General features: G+C 44.8%; 2 protein-coding genes across 5 annotated transcripts in view; both read left to right on the forward strand.

Annotated features, from left to right (window-relative positions):
* Ganc (glucosidase alpha, neutral C) overlaps positions 1 to 5295 on the forward strand; it is a 56075-nt gene extending 50780 nt beyond the window's left edge. The window contains exons 21-24 of one of the 2 annotated variants that reach the window (XM_041678791.1): positions 530 to 643; positions 1726 to 1838; positions 2538 to 2641; positions 4354 to 5295. In XM_041678791.1, coding sequence (XP_041534725.1) covers positions 530 to 643; positions 1726 to 1838; positions 2538 to 2641; positions 4354 to 4370 — 348 coding nt within the window. In that variant the 3' untranslated portion in view covers positions 4371 to 5295. Of the gene's footprint in view, positions 1 to 529; positions 644 to 1725; positions 1839 to 2537; positions 2642 to 3433 lie in introns of both variants that reach the window. The other variant, XM_041678790.1, reaches the window with a different exon arrangement.
* A 2219-nt stretch (positions 5296 to 7514) lies between these two features.
* The window catches only part of Capn3 (calpain 3), a 46935-nt gene continuing 37178 nt past the window's right edge, over positions 7515 to 17271 (forward strand). For all 3 annotated transcript variants that reach the window (XM_041678840.1, XM_041678841.1, XM_041678843.1), the window contains exon 1: positions 7515 to 7844. In XM_041678840.1, coding sequence (XP_041534774.1) covers positions 7515 to 7844 — 330 coding nt within the window. The remainder of the gene's footprint in view (positions 7845 to 17271) is intronic.

Below are 17271 nucleotides of genomic sequence, written 5' to 3' on the forward strand. Positions count from 1 at the left end.
GACTGTAGGCTGTAAGATGATATAAGCCCCTCCCCGATAAGTTGCTTTCAGCCAGTGTTTCATCACAGCAATAGAACCCAAGCTAAGACAGACAAGTATAGACAATAAATTGAGGGATGGTAAATAATGTCCCAATATTTTAAAATATGAGGACTTGGGGCCAGTGAGTTAGCTAAGTGCTTGTCAAGCAAGTCTGAAACCTCAATTCAATTCCCAGAACCCACATGAAAGTGGGAAGAGAGACTGACTTCATAAAGTTGTCTTCTGACCTTTACACACATGCCATGACATGAATTTGCACACACATATACACACAAAGCAATAATTATAAATAATAAATAAATAATTTTTAGTGGACCATTTTTAGTTGAGCCATTTTCTTTTTATTTCACAGTCCCCATGCTTGCCATTTCTCTGTCCAAAAATATTCTTTGCTTGAGTCTATGTCTGTAAAGAGTATGGATCTCATATGGTGACATAAAGTTCCTTGTATGGGTGTGTCATTCCTGAGAGTGCTGCTCTGTTGCAGATACCAGTGTTCCAACGAGGCGGAAGTGTGGTGCCAATGAAGACCAGTGTGGGAAAGTCCACAGGCTGGATGACTGACTCCCCATACGGACTCAGGGTTGCTCTGAGCACTCAGGTATTTGGGAAGCCAGGTACCTCCCCCCATCTCTTGGCCTTTTGAGGGTATGAAAAAGTAATGAGTCTCATAAGAAATAGTACCCCCAGTGTTTATCTCAAAGTTAAAGGTTGAATCATTTCTGAATCACTGTGAGGTCTGCCTTTCCTGGCATTTGTAGGAACTCTGAGATCCAGGAATGATGCAAATATATTTCTTGGTCTATCTCTCAGGTCAGCATAGGCTGTTAGTGGAAGAACGTTTTTTATGCAGCCTTCCCCAGAAAATTGGCTCTGATTCAGTCTCCTACAGAAGAGGGCCATAAAATAATGTGTCGTAATTACTTTTGGTATACCCTAACCCATTCAGTGACTTCTATTCTCATCAGACAGCTCAAATCACTAAAGTCTACTTGAATATGACTTGGGAGTGTTGTCTTTTGAGCCAAGTGAAGCCTGTGTTATACACATCTCTTACCCATTTACCGTAGTGCCTTACAGAGCCAATTACATATATTCTTGTTATAGTTATGCTTATTTCTATTAATATTGTAAAATAAGTAAATTACAATTCTTGTTTCCTATATATTGCTCTAATATCCATGTGGGGTCCCAGAATGCAGCAATAATCTAGAGACCCCTCCTGCAGCAAATACTGTTAATAAGTAACCTGACATGTGGAGGGCTGTAGTGTGTGGCTGCAAAAGCGGTCCTTTCCCTTAGAGTAGGAAGGGCTTCTAAAGACAGTTGATTTCATCTGCTATACAGTGATATTTTTCAGCTTCAGTTCTGTTCTGTGAACTTTCCTGTTACATTCTAGGATAGTATTTTTATGAAAGCCATTACTGATCATACTTCATATCTAAATTTCCTTCAGCAAAGTCTAACTCTTTGTGCTCCTCTTATGTAACCTCGCTGTTCATATTATTTTGTTGTCTACTCGGGAGTGACTGGATGTTGAATGTGTAAGGACTTGTGTGTAACTTTGTACAGCTTTTCAGGCGTTTCACTGAGTTTCAGATGTTACTCTTTCCCTTTGGAAGATGACTTTTTTTTTCTATAAATTTATTGCCCTGAGCAGATCCTCTGTGGTTCACTCTGCAGGATTCTGCTGTGGGCGAGCTGTATCTGGATGATGGCCATTCATTCCAGTACCTCCACCAGAACCAGTTCTCCCACCGCAGGTTTTCCTTCTGTTCTGGTGTTCTGACCAGCAGGTGAGGCTCTTCTCGGATTATGCTACCCTCCTGGCATCTTCAAGTAAATGGATAGCTCAAGTTTTAAGTTGCTATTTAGCGGATTGAGAGGTGGTCTGTGGGTTAGAGTCCTGGTCGCTCTTGAAGAGGACCCAAGTCCACTTCCCAACATCCATGTGGTCTGTAACTCCAGCTGCAGGAGCTCTGACCCTCCTCCCTCTCTTCTGTCCTATAAGGGCATGTGGCACATTTACATACCTGTAGCCAAAACATTCATGTTAATTACTAATAGAAAATCTTGAAGATATTATTTATATAAATGGTGAAGGCCATTGTATTTTCAATTGCTGACCCTGGAAGCTTTTTCTTTTTCTTCTTTTCTCTTCTCCAGCTGCCTACAGAATGAAACTACTTAGCTCAAGTATTCATTGATACCTTCATTCTTCCATGCACCGATTAATTAAATATCTGGTTTCTTTAAGTTTGGTTATACGTCCAAGCCATCCTGTGTCTTTTGTGCCCTTTAAATGGTTTAGGGAGACTGATGTGGCCACTGATTACCTAGTCCCTGCTACATCTCTTTGTCTTACTGAATATGGCTCCTTTACGGACCATGACTCCATAGAGACAGACAGGAAGAACTCACAAGGATGCTGACCTGGTGACCAATTAAAAACCTCGTGCCTCTCCTTTTCCTAATACCATCTGTGCCTGTTTCAGGTGTGCTGATGAGAAAGGCCGTTATCCCAGTAAGTGCATAGTGGAGCAGATCTTGGTCATAGGCCTAAGGAAGAAGCCATCTTCTGTGACTACTCACTCATCTGGTAAGCAAACAGTTCGTTCTTACTTACACCTTTGTCCTGTAAACCCAGAAGTATCTGCAGTCTAAAGAGATGGTTTGTTCCCAGACTGTGAAACTATGCTTAGCTCAGACAATCTGCCCTTCCTTGGTCAGTTCTCTAATCTAGAGTGAGTAGGCCAAGCTGCTTCTCTTCATGAATTGGTCTTTCTGCCCACAGTTAATATTTACTAAGAAAAATTATTGAAGGCCTATAATAGTATCCTAGGTGTTTCTTCTTTTTTTTTTTTTTTTTTTTTTTAAAAATTTATTTATTTTCATTTTATATACATTGGTGTTTTTCCCATGGGTGTCAGGTCCCCTGCAACTGGAGTTACAGACAGTTGTGAGCTGCCATGTGGGTGCTGGGAGTTGAACCTGGGTCCTCTGGAAGAGCAGTCAGTGCTCTTAACCACTTAGCCATCTCTCCAGCCCCCTAGGTGTTTCTTATTTGTAATAGGTTACAGCCATCTTCAGCCCTGGAGAATTCTTAGTCTTTTAAAGAACTAATTCGAGGGATGGAGTAGAATTGTGTCCTCCCTCACCTCCTGCGTTTCTTGAACAAATCACTTTGCTCCTTGCAGTTTCTTTCTAACAAGGATTATACTCCAATGAGATTTTTCATGTTTTAAAACAGTCACAGGAGTTCATGAATAAAAGTACTGATGGCTTCTCCTAAGTGAGGGGTAACATCGCTGCCAGACAATGTATCAGATTTGGAGGGGAGATTTTTTTCTCCTGGTTTCTCACAGTATCTTTTTATTGTCTTACTATTTAGATGGTAAAGTTCAGCCTGCAGCTTTTACATACTACGCCAAAACATCCACCCTGAGTCTGGAGAAGCTCTCCCTGAGCATAGCTGATGACTGGGAGGTCCATATCAGATGATGGGCAGGTGCCCTGGTGACGAGGGTGGGAGCCTCTGGACCACTCACCTTCCTGCCTCCCGTGAGATCTATGCTGCCATCCAATTGGCTTCCTGGAAAAAATGACATTTTGCTTTTATCAAGTATACTGATGGCCAGTAGATTTTAGATTTAAAGATTTCAGGTTTGGTGGCCCCTCCTGTAATCACAGTACTCAGGAAGCTGAGGCAGAAGGATTGTGAGTTCAAGACCAGCTTAAACTGTATCACACAAGACCTTGTCTCAAAAAAATCAAAACTAAGATTTCAGATTTTACATCTAAAGATGTATTGTTGGAACGCTGTATAAACACCGCCCTTCCCACAGACCACAAAGCCCTGAGCCATTGCTAGAGTTCAGTGTGCAGCCCGACCTGGAGCTCCTCAGGAGGCCCATGTGTGGGGCTTGTCTCAGGGCTTGCCGCAGGCTGTTCAGCAGTCACTCTGGCTGTTGCAGCAGCAGAACTGCCCAACCAATCTCCAGATCAGTGACAGAGCTTACTCCTCTCAGGGTCGCCCTCCACCACAGCAATGCAGGCATAGTGCCCTCTCCTGCAGACGCCCTCTCCTGCATGGTCAGGGCTGCGGAAAGCTCTCCCTAGACAGTGACTCGGGAGCTCAAGGGTTGGTGTCCCTTTCTTGCTTCTTACACTCAAAAGTACCAAGTCAATCTTCAAATTCAGATGTACTCCTTTTAATTATATTTTACTAAATACTCTCTCCTAATCAAAGAATATTCATAACATGAATAAGCTATAATTAGTAATAATGAAATAAATACCCATGTTCCACAGGTGAACTTCAAAAATAGAACACAGGACTGGGACTATCATAACACAAGTAAGAGGCACTTGTTTTAGACACAGTCAATAATCAAAATAAGGAATATTTTAATGCATGTCTTTAAAAATCAAAATGAATACAAAAAACCCAGGCTAAGCAAAAGATTTTAAATAAAGTGTTACTGACTTCCTCTTGCAGTGAGTTCCGATATGTCTTGGCACGGTCTTGAATATTGTAACATAGCATTGCATCCCAATGCTTCTGGCTCTGGAGACCCCAAGACTCCCTGCTGTCTGCTTCAGCAGCTACTGGGGAGGCCTCAGTTCCTCAGCATTGAGCCTCCCACCATATTTCTTCCATGTAGCCACCCGCAGCTGCTACCATTCTGCTTTCTCTTTCCTTAACCACAGCACCCCCCACCCCGCTGCTTCCACCCGTACAGCTTACCATCCAGACCCAGCCCAATTCCTACAACCTGATACCCCAGCCCCCTAGTACCCACTGGCAGCGATTTTGCCCTTCTCTGAAATGCTGCCCCACAGATCATTGTGCCCTACTTTACATTCTCAGGGATGTGCCTTAGTGCTAAGGATGACTGTGTATTTCCTTACTAGAGTGTATATTCCTTAAGATCATGTTTATTGCTCTCATATCTGGTATACCACTATGGCAGTTTAATGAAAAGTGCTCCCTATAGATTTGTATGTTTGAACACTTTGAACATTGGTGGCACTGTTTGGGGAGGTCGTGGAACTTTTCAGAGATGCATCATTGCTGAAAGTATGTCATTGAGGCTGGGCTTTGCTCAATTATAGCCTCACTCCAGTTCCTGTTTGGCTGCTCTACGTCCTGTGTGCTGTTGAGCACTCAGCCACCTGCTCCAGCACCTGCTGCCATGCCTCCCTCGCTGTTATGGACTCTCCCTGTGGAATGTAAGCCAAAATAAATTCTTCTGTAAGTTGCTTTTGGTCATGGTGTTTTACTGCAGCTCCCCTCTTCATTTGCTTCCTGGTCATGAGGTAGATGTTTTTGCTTTGCCACAAGTTTCTCCAGTGCCACAAGTTAGCTCCCAACAGAGCTAATTGTTATGGGCAGGAGCCTCTAAAATGTGAGCCAAAATAACCCTTTTTGTCTACATAAGTTAATTATCTCATTTATTTTGTTGTAGTGATGGACAGTTGATTGACATCATGAGTGAATGGTCATTCAACCCAGCCTAACCCCAAAGTGATGTAAATTCAGGCCTTTCCTAACCCCTTGCTGAGTGCTTAAGACACCCTGACAGCATTTTAAATGCATTACGTGAGTTAACTTGTTTAATCCTTACACCAACCCAACAACAGACTGTCTATCGTCATACCAGTTTTACACGAGAGTATACTGGCCCGTAGGAAGAAAGGACAAGGTAACTCAACTAAAGTTACACACTCATAGCCATTAGTGGCCAACCTAGACTTTGAACCTGGACAGCCAGCCTTCAGAAACTGCTCTTCTTTATTCTCCTTCAAGAGTAGTGATACCTTGGGCATTTTCTTAAAGGGACAGGAAGACAGGTTGATAGTTCCAGTAGCTGAGACATAGGTTTCCTTCATGTTACATTAACAAAATTCATAAACCTAATCATACTCTCCTTCTTTCTTTGTGTGTGTGGGGGGGGTATATGTGTGTATGCATGTTTCTGTGTGTGATGGGGGTATGCACATGTACACATTTACCCTGGCACACATAGAAGAGGACAACCAGGGGTGCTGGTCCTTGCCTTCCACCATATTTGAGGCAGGGGCTTTTTGTTGTTTGCTGCTGCAGGGGCTGACAACCTGGCCCGTTTTAGGGGTTTGCCTGTCTGTATTCCCACCTCTCCCTGGATGCACCGAGATGGTAGACATGTTACTGCACCTTGTTACATGGAAGCTCAGATCCTCAAACTCATGTCAACTGCTTTGCTGCCAATTCATCTCTCCTGCCCAATGCCCCCTATTCCAGCTGTCTCTTCCCACCCTTTCCCGAGACTCCTAAACTTGAATCTGTGAAGCTGGTCACTTAGGAATAGGCACTGCTACAAGTTCAGACAAGCCTCTCCTCAGTCAGACTTCAGATGGGGAGGGCGACATGATGGGTAAAAAGCCAGGAGGAAACCCAGCGAGCAAGTCCCTTCCCCAGCTACTATCATTCTCACTTAGTAAGCCTTGAGGCTGAGTCTAGACATGACGTCCTAGGACTTGACACCAGCCTGGCTCAGTATCCATTTCCAGCTTCTGTCTAGATGCTGATGTGGTGTGGCTAAACAAATAACCTACTAGGGTACACAGTGTATAGTAGGCTTGGTCTCAGTGTGTGTCAGAGGCAGGAGGTGTCTAGGTCCCAAGAAGGGAGGGATTTCCCTGACTGAAAATTTTGCTGAGTGGCATTTCCTAGCCAGTTGGACTGAAAGCTGATTCCAGAACATTCTAGAAAAGATACTCTAATATTAAGTGACATTCTGGTATTCTAACATTTTATAAAGTAAAAATCATGCTCTCTAAAACATATGGAATATGCCCCCAGAATTCCCATGGCTTGGATTCCAGCTAGCTCTTCAAATACTGTTTTCTGTGTATCCGGTGACCACTGCTTCAGTGGCCTACTTATCTCTCCTAGTCCATAACCCACTTAGCTGGGTTCTTGTGTTCACCTGTCTCAGATACTCTCGTGACTTGACAACACAAGTTCTTAATGTCAAGTAGAGCTGCCCAGCTGGGTCCTTCTCTGCCTCTCAGTCCGTCCGCACACTGGCCCCTCTGCTTCCGTGCTCCCCATCTCACTTGACGTCTATTTTTAGTTTTCCTGGCTTAAGCGTCTTCAGGCCACTGAAACACAACCCTCATTCTCTTTCTCTCCCTCTGGCAAGCATGCTGCTGGTAGGAGCCCCCAGGTAGAAACTGCTTTGAAATCCTTTCGTGTTAGTGCCTCTCCTTCAGGAACACCTATGGCTCCGGGATCACAGCTCGACTTTTTAAGCTGCTCATAAGCCAGCCAGCTTTCTGATAGGATTTAAACTTTGAAGTGAGTGTGGCCATTTTTTCTCTCAGTTGAAAGGATCGCTTCAACTTCCGCGTTGTAATTGCTTCCTTTCCTTGAAGGGAGCTGAATCTTGTTCTCTTTAAAAAACGTCGTCCTTACAAAGTTGCCTGCCATGCCGACCGTCATTAGTGCGACTGTGGCCCCGAGGACAGGGGCTGAGCCTAGATCCCCGGGACCTGGACCCAGGTCCCCAGGGCCTGGGCCTCACCCAGCCCAAGGAAAGACCACTGAGGCTGGGGGTGGACACCCAAGTGGCATCTATTCAGCCATCATCAGCCGCAATTTCCCAATTATTGGAGTGAAAGAGAAGACGTTTGAGCAGCTCCACAAGAAGTGCCTGGAGAAGAAAGTTCTCTATCTGGATCCCGAGTTCCCGCCAGACGAGACCTCTCTCTTTTACAGCCAAAAGTTCCCCATCCAGTTCGTTTGGAAGAGACCTCCGGTGAGTAGTCTGCTGGCTTTGTAGCCGGCTGGAGTTTGCCCTCAGAGAAGTCCTCCCACTCAGCACCTCCCCACACAGCTGTGCACATGGGCACAGGAGGAAGGATCCTGGCAGGGGCCGGCTGGGCTCTGGCTGCAAGAGTGGAAAGGGGAGGACAGGGTCAAGTCCAAGAGAGGGCAGGCCGGGCTGCTTCTCTCTCGCTGTCTCTCTTTCTGTTTTTCATGAAAGTAATCAGATCCCTGATTCATCACTAAAATGGCCATCTTTTCCCCAGAACCGGTTCCAGAATGTCCAGAGATACCTTCTCTGCCTAAATATATTGAGACTGTTTCCGTTTCTCAAGCTAAAATCATGAGATGTTGTCCTTCAGTTTGCCAGTGGCCGTGGATCTCTGAGACACAGAAGCCAGGCAAAGAGGAGCGAGGCAAGATGACCTTTTCGAGCACAGAATCCTGGACTTAGAAGAATTTTTGTCTGTTTACCTCACTGCACAGATTAGGATGTCAAGGCCCAGCATAAAATAGACCCAGCACATGACAGGGCCTGGGTGAAACCCTACTCGCTAGCCTCAGGCTTTCTCTTACAGGGATCCACCAGGGGAAAATTACGTTCCCCTGGCTCCCTTCTCTGATCATGCTTCCAATGTGACTCTTGGTTTCGATACAAGAAACATTTCAGTCACAAAATAATCCGGAGCTGTGCATAGAGCTCACTCGGTGGTGGAGATCCGCTTAGCATGTCTGAGGCCCCTGTTCGTCCCTGACACTGCTAAAAAAATGGATGGATGGATGGATGGATGGATGGATAGATGATAGATAGATAGATAGATAGATAGATACGTAGATAGATGTTAGGTATATGATAGGTAGGTAGATAGATAGATACGTAGATAGATGATAGGTATATGATAGGTAGGTAGGTAGGTAGGTAGATAGATAGAAGATAGATACGTAGATAGCTAGATAATAGATACGTAGATACATGATAGATAGATGATAGATACGTAGATACATGATAGATAGATGATAGATTTGTAGATAGATACGTAGATAGATACATAGATATGCAGATAGATAGATGATAGATAGATAGATAGATAGATCACAGAGAAAAAGAAATGTTTATTGTGCATCTACTAGCTTCACATACTGGGCAAGTCACTATCATGAATAAGAAACAAAAACATACTATCCTGAAGCCTGCAGTCACGAGGGAATGGACATTAAGTTAGAGTGACGTCAGGACTGTGTCCAGAGTGGACAGGAACAAGGAGAGCAGGCTATATCTGGGAAGAGAAACCTTCCATGAAGAAGATGTGTTATGCTCATCCCAGGATTCGCTGGCCATGTTTCTCTCTGTTTACTAAACCAGAGCTGCCACCAGGCTCCTTTCCTTTCCCACTGCTCTTTGGTAAGGCCCATCGTGGCCGTCATGACTGTCCTCCACTTAGAAGAGAATACTGCAGTGGGCCAGGTGTAGCTCAGCACACACCCTGCACGTGTGAAGTCTCGGGTTCCATCCAAGTCATGGGGGTGGGCAACCCAGTGTATTTAGAATGCTACACCCCTTTGGCCCCTGCCACCTGTCTTAGCTGAGCCACAGCCCTCTGGGACTAGCTCACACTGGCCACTCACCTTCACCCTCCTCCCCAAAGCTTGACGCCACAGCTGAACCTATGCCTGCAGTGCCCTTCCAGGGTGCAGCTGATTGATCCCTCCTTTCTTTCCCTGCCTATCTGTTCAGGTACCACTTCCTTCAAGCTTTCTCGCCTCTCTTCTCCCGGTGCTGAGAGCAGGGTCTGTCTGTGGTCATTTGTAGACCCGGCACATATACCAAGCACAGTAGTACACAAGTGATGATAGCAAATAAAAACCCACACCTAAGGGTCGGACCCAGGACAGCCCTGCTTCCCAAAGTAGGGGCCCCTAAAATCCTTCTCCAATACTGCTCAAAGAGCAAGGGGAGCAAAACCTACAAACACTGCTCTTACTGAAAGCACTGACGGCTTTGACCCTAAAAGCTAGGTTTGCACATATGAGAAGGGCCTATGATGCTCTGGGGATGACAGTGGTCCCTTGTAAGCACTGTCCTGTCAGTACATATGAACATGTATGCTCCCAGATATCTGGCTGTTTGATATTGGGCCCCTACCACCATCACTGACAACAAAGATCCTGACTTTTCAAACCTTCATTAAAACGACTGCGCGTCCTCCCATGGTTAAAACACCTGTGCGTCCTCCCGTGGTCAAAACTCCCTTGCATCCTCCGTGGTCAAAACGCCTGTGCGTCCTCCCGTGGTTAAAACGCCTGTGCGTCCTCCCGTGGTTAAAACGTCTGTGTGTTCTCTCGTGGTTAAAATGACTGTGTGTCCTCCCAGGGTTAATATCAGGTGTCGGGGACCAGCCTCGACAAAAATATGTCTCACCAGGGTAGAGGCATGGGGATTTAGAAATATAGTAAAGAGTATGAAGGTGTGAATGAAAATAATAAACCAGAGAAATATGTAGGATAGTATTGGGAGGGAATTCCAGTGAGTACTGAAATTCGCCCATGTTTAATTTCCAACTGCTTAAAATACCCCTGACCCCAAAAATAGGAGTAAGAAAAAAAACTGCATTAACATACCAATTGGAAATGAACATACCAATTGAAGGTATCAGGCTACATCCATAGTTAAACATTCTCTTGCTAGAACAAAACAAGTTCTGCTCACATTCTAGACCAAAACATTCTGTAGGCAAACCACTCCCTGGGTGGAATCCAAAATTGTCTCCTTATAGGAACTGGAACTTAGCTGGCTCCTTAGACTCTTGTTTGAGGTGGGAACAATCTACTTCTCCATTCCTGGAGTACAAGGCCTGGCTATTAACCACAGCTGTTGGCAATGACCTTGAGTGAGCAGAACTCTCTGACCTAGGTGGGAGTTTTGTTTGAGGTGGAAGCACAATAACCTTGAAGGAAGTAGAGGTAAGTTCCAACTTTCTGACCTTTGGTCAGTGTGGACACAGGCTCACATTTTCGGACCTCCACAATCAGGGTATAGGGAGCTGGAGAAATGGCTCTTTTGGTTCCCAGCACCTGCAGGTGGTGGCTCACAACTGTATCCCAGGGATCTGATGCCACTTGTGATCTCTGAGGCTCTAGCACACATGTGGTACATACACATACACTCAGACAAACACACATATGTACATATAAAGGTAAAGATTAAGGAATATGCCCTATATTAACATAAATTACAAAGTTGGAGTGGGTCATGGAAGTGTTATCCAAGTACTTCACTTTATATAATTATGGTCCAGAAAGTACAAAGGATTATGTATGAGACACAAATTAACTGGAATTAGAAAACTGAAAGGACCCCAGGATTTTCTGAACTGCAAAGCATTCTTGGAAACATCTGCTCTCCCATGCACTCCTTGGACATGGTAACCTCTGTCAGGCCTAAAGAGTAGGGACCGTGTCCTGTGAGGAAACACACAAGATGAGGTCTCTACTTTGCTGGCATCTCCCCTCCCCCCTGCTATTAATGTTATAACCCCATTCCCAGCTGTGCTTTTCCCAGTGTATATCCTTCACTCCTTGGTCTGGTTAGTTCCCCAGCTGCCAACACCTGGCCCTGAGGGAAACTGCCAGTCAGAAGCCCCCAGTACTTCCCTTCAGTTCGCTATAGTACTATAACCGGAAATCTCTTGAATAAGGGTGATTTTGAAGTGGCTTTTCGAAACTGTCATTCGCCATCACCCATATTTCACCCAAGCTGAGATCTTCATGCTAGCACTTGCTTGATCTCAGTGTCTCCCACCTGACATCCCCAGCTGGCGGCTCTCCCTTTCTCCTTGCTTCCTGCCAGCATGAGCCCAGCTGCCTTGGCGAGATTTTGCACTCTGTGTGACCTGGCCTCCTTACCTCTTCGAAGATCTTCACTATCCAGGCAGAAGTAACTGGTCCCCAGTCCTAAGGTAATTACTCCAGGAATGCAAGCAGCAGCAAAAGTATAAAACAACAGCTCTGTGTGTCGGGAGGCTTGTTCCTGATAGAGAATTCTGTCTGATTCTTTGCACATCTTTGGCGAATATACTTCCTCCCTGAATCCTTAACCTGGAAGAAACTTTCTATCGGGAGGAAAAAGTGAAGGAAGGGAGGGAGGAAGGGAGGGAAGGAGAGAGAGAGAGAGAGAAAGAGAGAGAGAGTATATTCCCATGACTACGGATACTTGCAGCGGCCAAAAGAGGGCAACTGGAACTGGACTTTTAGGCTGATATTGGTGCTGGGAACAGAACTCAGGTCCTTTACAAAAGTAGTATTTCTTTTTAACCTAAGAGTCATCTCTCCAGCCTGCTTTATAATATATAAAGAGTTCTTGACTCAGGTATGTTGGTACCTACCAGTGGTCCTAGCTACAGAGGAAACTGAGGCAGGAGGATAGCTGACACCATCAAGTTTAAGGTCAGCCTGGGCAATATGAGAACCATGTCACTTAAAGATAAAAACAAATTAGCAATAATAAAATAGAGTGCTTCGCCTATAGGGTTGAACATGATTATTTTTGTTTGTTTGTTTGTTTGGTTGGTTGGTTGGTTGGTTAGTTTTTCAGGACAGAGTTTCTCTGTTTAGCTCTGGCTGTTCCGGAAACATCTTCACTCTGTAGACTCAGAGATCCACCTGCCTCTGCCTCCTGAGTGCTGGGATTAAAGGCATGCACCAACATGATTGTTTTCTAGGGAGAAAAAGAAAAAGAAAAGATCTGCTGGTTGATATAAAACAAAAATGAAAGCTAGAATGACGTGGGAGGTGAACAGAGAAGCCTGGAGTGCGTGCACGTGCGCGCGCGCACACATCCACACACACACACACACACACACACACACACACACACACAGAGCTCCTGGCAGTCCCTATGACCTAACCCCCGAGACAAGTAACCTTTAGGAAAGGGCACACTTGCACTGCCCCTTCACTTGAAGTGACAACGCTGAGCCAACATGCCCAGAAGCCAATGTAGAAAGCACGGGACTGGAGAGAGAAAAGCAAAAGGAAGGAAAATGGACTCACTGAACCCTGGGTGGGGAAGAATGAGGAGGCCCTGCTGCTCAGGGGCTGGGAATTGAAGATGTATTTCAGTCTCCAAGGATGCCCTGAGGCCTCTAGCACTGGGGAAGTATTCTGGTTGCTCCACCATGCCTGGAGCCGGCATGAAAACTCCTAATAAACACTCCACGTATTAGGAACTTTTTCTAACGCAAGCTCTCTACCGATGCAAAATCCCAATCAAGCCAAATCAAAACAAGCAAAATTAAAAAATATCCAGGTTTAATAGGATTTCTGAGCTCTCAGGTTGCCCCGAGGGAGAACCAGGAACTAGGAGGCCTAGACACCCCACCACCACCACCACCAGGAGGAAGGAAAAAGGAGCAGTGTTCCTCTTTTGAGAGTTCACTTAAGTACCCTGTGGGAGTGGTCCTGACCCTTCCCTGGCATGCTGGGATTTGAAGTCCAGACCAATACAACTCTCAGGCTTGGGGGGCTAGGATAGATGCGAGGGGCTGGGGTCTATGCTCCCAACTTAACACCGTGTATATCCAGGAGCAAAATGTTGAAGAACCGCTTTCAACAGTCTGAGGTAGTTAGCTTTCCTCCTGACACAAAGATTCTGAAGGGCAAAGGATCTCTCTATGTAGCCTTGACTGGACTGGAACTCATTGTGTAGACCACTGTCCTCAAATCATAAAGGTCTACCTGCTGTAGTCACTGCCAGCTCCCACATAATGACACGGAGATTTCTTATTAAGTATGATGCTTAGGCTTAGTCCCAACCAGTTCTTATGACAAATTAACCTATTTATAATAATCTTCCACCTCTGCTCAGTACCATGTGTTCCATTTCCACCACGTCTGACTGGCGAATCCCACCTCTCTTGTACCCAGTGTTCCTACCTCTGCCCAGAAGTCCTGCCTACCTATTGGCTGTTCAGCTCTTTATTAAACCAATCAGAAGGTGCCTTGGCAGAGACACATTTTCACAGTGTACAAAAAGATTGTCCCACAATAGCCTGCCTCTGTCTACCAAATGCTGGGATTAAAGATGTACCCCCATGTCCAGCCATAAATGATTTTACTAAATCCATACCACCACCATTTATTTTTGTTTTATGTGTATAGGTGTTTTGTCTGCATGTATGTGTGCACAGTGCTCTTGGAGATTGAAGGAATGTATCAGACATTTGCTGTCACCAAGTAGATGCTAAGAACTAAACCTGGGTCCTCTGCAAGAACATGATGCTCTTCACCTCTGACCCATCTCTCCAGCCATCTTTTTCTTTTCTGAAGTTCACTGATTCTACTTGGTGCCATCTGTATGTGCATAGACATAGGACCATCTACTGGAGCATGGATAGTCTTTTGGAGACTATATCCGAGAGAAAACTTAGCCTCCTTTCTCCAGCAGCCATCAGTTGATAATAGTTTCTCAGTCAGGGTGGTATTTCATGAGCCCCTCCCTGAACCATGCTGGAACTCTTGGCTGGTTTGATCATCTGCAGGTCTATGTGTGCAGTCATGTATTTGCTAAACTTCACTGTCATGCCTGGCAAATGGTTTGGCTACAGACACCCACTTCTTCTGGCTCTTACAATCTTTCCACCTCCTTTTCTGCAATGATCTCTGAACTTTGAGGGGAGGGCTATGATATAGATGTTCCATTTAGAGCTAGGCACTCCACAGTCTCATTCTCTGAACATTGACCAAGTTGTGTCATATTCTGCAAAAAGAGTTTCTCTGTTGAGAGTTGAGAGATGCACTAGCCTATGGGTATAAGATAAGAACATAGAGAGCAATTTAACTAGGGCCCTAGGTAGTATGACCTAACCAGTCATGGGATTTGGGCTCATTTAACAATACCAGGCATTAGTTCTATCTTGTGGAATGGGTTTTAAATCCAACCAGAAAGTGTTTGGTGACTCCCATAACATTTGTGACACTATTGCACCAGTGAGGCTATCTTGCCAAGACAGTCATTGTAGTTCATAGAGTTCATGGCTGTGTAAAAACCCTTAATACTTTTCTCCCCCAGTAATGTAAACAGCACTGTAAAAGCTACCCAGTAGGGATGAAGCTTTCTGGATGCTACCAGCTTGAGTCTCCGTGTCCTATGACTGATATGTGCAGTGTGTTCAATGATCAGGTCTTACCATCAAGTTCTAGAGGGTAAGCAAGAGTAATAACTATAGCTTATAATGTTTAGGGGAATCTATGGTCCTCAGTGACCAACAACATGATAAGAGATAACCCATATCTGGCATTGGGCTTTTTATTTGATTGCCTACATTGCCTGAGGGAGACATTGTCTCCATCCTCCATTATGGGGTAACTCCATTTGAACTTCTTTTATATGTGTATCTATTTTAACATGTTTCTACAGTAGTAGGTTTCCACGAGGCACTTTCAAAGTCTTTAGTGTTAGGTACCCCTCTTCAGATGTCCCTCCTTATCCTACCCTCCCATATCCCAGCCCATTTAAGAAAAAGCAATTTTTAATTAAGAATAATTTACAAATATTACAGTATCCTGATGACAAAATCATGTTTTCAAACTTCAGTGGACTTAAGAGTCTCCTAATAAACTGATTTAAAATGCAGAGAACGGGAGCTGGGGAAAAGCTGGGTGGGTGAAGTGAGGTACAGTCCTGAGCACCTGAGTTGTATCCCCAGGACCCATGTGAAAAACCAGGTGTGTGTGTGGGGGGTGTATTCCTGAATCCCTATGCCGGAGACACAGAGACAGGTGGGTTTATGGGGTTCACATTCTAGCCTAGCCAGTGAGCCCCAGGTTCAGAGAGAGGCCCTTTGTTTCTGGTGGTCAGGGTCTGGGCTGGGTGTTTCCAGGGTCTTGGCCTATTAACCAAAGAATTGTAAAGAAGTGCTCACATAGATTTACAGAAAAGCAAGATAACTATATTCTAAGGGAAGCAGCGGAACAGATTGTAGGGGTTATAATGTCAAGAGAGTCTCAAGGGCCCGATTTAGGTTTGGAGCTTCCTTTTATGAAACTGAAGATAAGGAGGAGTTGATTGGTATGGGGTATAGTCTGGGCAGTTCTTTATTTTCCCTACTGTGTGTATCCCTTCCCATAATGCACCTGGCATTGCTCATACACACACCCAACTATGCAAAGGTATAAGGTAGCAGATTACTGTCCCTGAAAAGTTATTAGAAGACTCAGTTCTGTATGACTGAGCGTGTACCCAAAAACCAGCTTAGGCCAGATCAGCCTTTCTATTCTTTGATACATTAGCTAGGAACTGCCTTATTTCAGGAGAGCGACAAGTTGGAGCAGGTAGCACACCATTGTCATCTCTGTATCAAGGTCAAGCTGACCACTGAGTCTGAGAAAAGTCCATGCTACATGGAGAGACCCTCTCTCCAAGGAATAAAGAAATCACTTGTGTAAGAATAGATACCGGGTCCCTGGACCTGGAACGTTTAGCTGTGGTGAACACTTGACATTAGGCTGTTTCCATAACCATTTAGTTAGATGCTCCTCAACTTAGGGATCATAGGCCCAATATGCTGTGGCCTCCCTGTGTACAGGTGGGGCCTCACCTATGTTCTGTCCACCTACCCCTTTAAGCCCTGGATTAGGTAGAGAGCAGGCCAATAAGGGCTTGACCGAATGAAAGCTTGTAAAATAATGCTTCATTAGTTGCAACAGAAGGTTCTCGAACCCATGAAAATCTCCATTTTTAGCACTGTCTATCTCTCCATATTTGTGGGCTTTATTTTTGTTGACCGATTCTGTTCAACATTTGTAAATTATAATTGTCGATGCCTGATAAATGATAGAGTAAGAAATACTTCCTTATTTTGTTTAATTCACCCCTCGTTGGCACTTGGAAAAGCTCACTATTTAAAATTGGTTACTGCCCCCACTCACCCCTCATCAAAAAAAGAAAAAAGATAAAGAAAGAAAGAAAAGAAAGGACATTGCCTGTTTGGTTGTTACCAGGGGTGGAAAAGGGCTATTGTTCAAAGATGGGAGAGTGTACAGCCTGACGCAGGGTGGGCTCTGGGGGTTCTGAGGGTGCTAGGTACATTGTTTGGAGAGAGGTGTGTGTGTAAAGTACTAGCAGGTGAAGGAATCTGGCTGCCAAATGCATCACTACAGGTATGGGGGGGGGTGTATAAACCAAACTAAATGAGAATTCCAAACTACACTGTTTCCTATGCTATGAGCACCACGCTGTCTCAACAAGCAAGATGGACAGAACCTGAGTAACGACACATCTGGCCTTCACTTGAACGCACACACACCACACACTCACTCACACTCAAATTCATTACAGAGAGAGAATAAAAAATACACAGAGAGAATAATAAATAAATGCAGAGACGCAACCCATACCTTAACTCAGTGATATTTGAATCCTG

The sequence above is a fragment of the Microtus oregoni genome, unplaced genomic scaffold, assembly GCF_018167655.1.
Source record: "Microtus oregoni isolate MIOR12 unplaced genomic scaffold, Mior012 000031F_ref0000149, whole genome shotgun sequence".
Lineage (NCBI taxonomy): Eukaryota > Metazoa > Chordata > Mammalia > Rodentia > Cricetidae > Microtus > Microtus oregoni.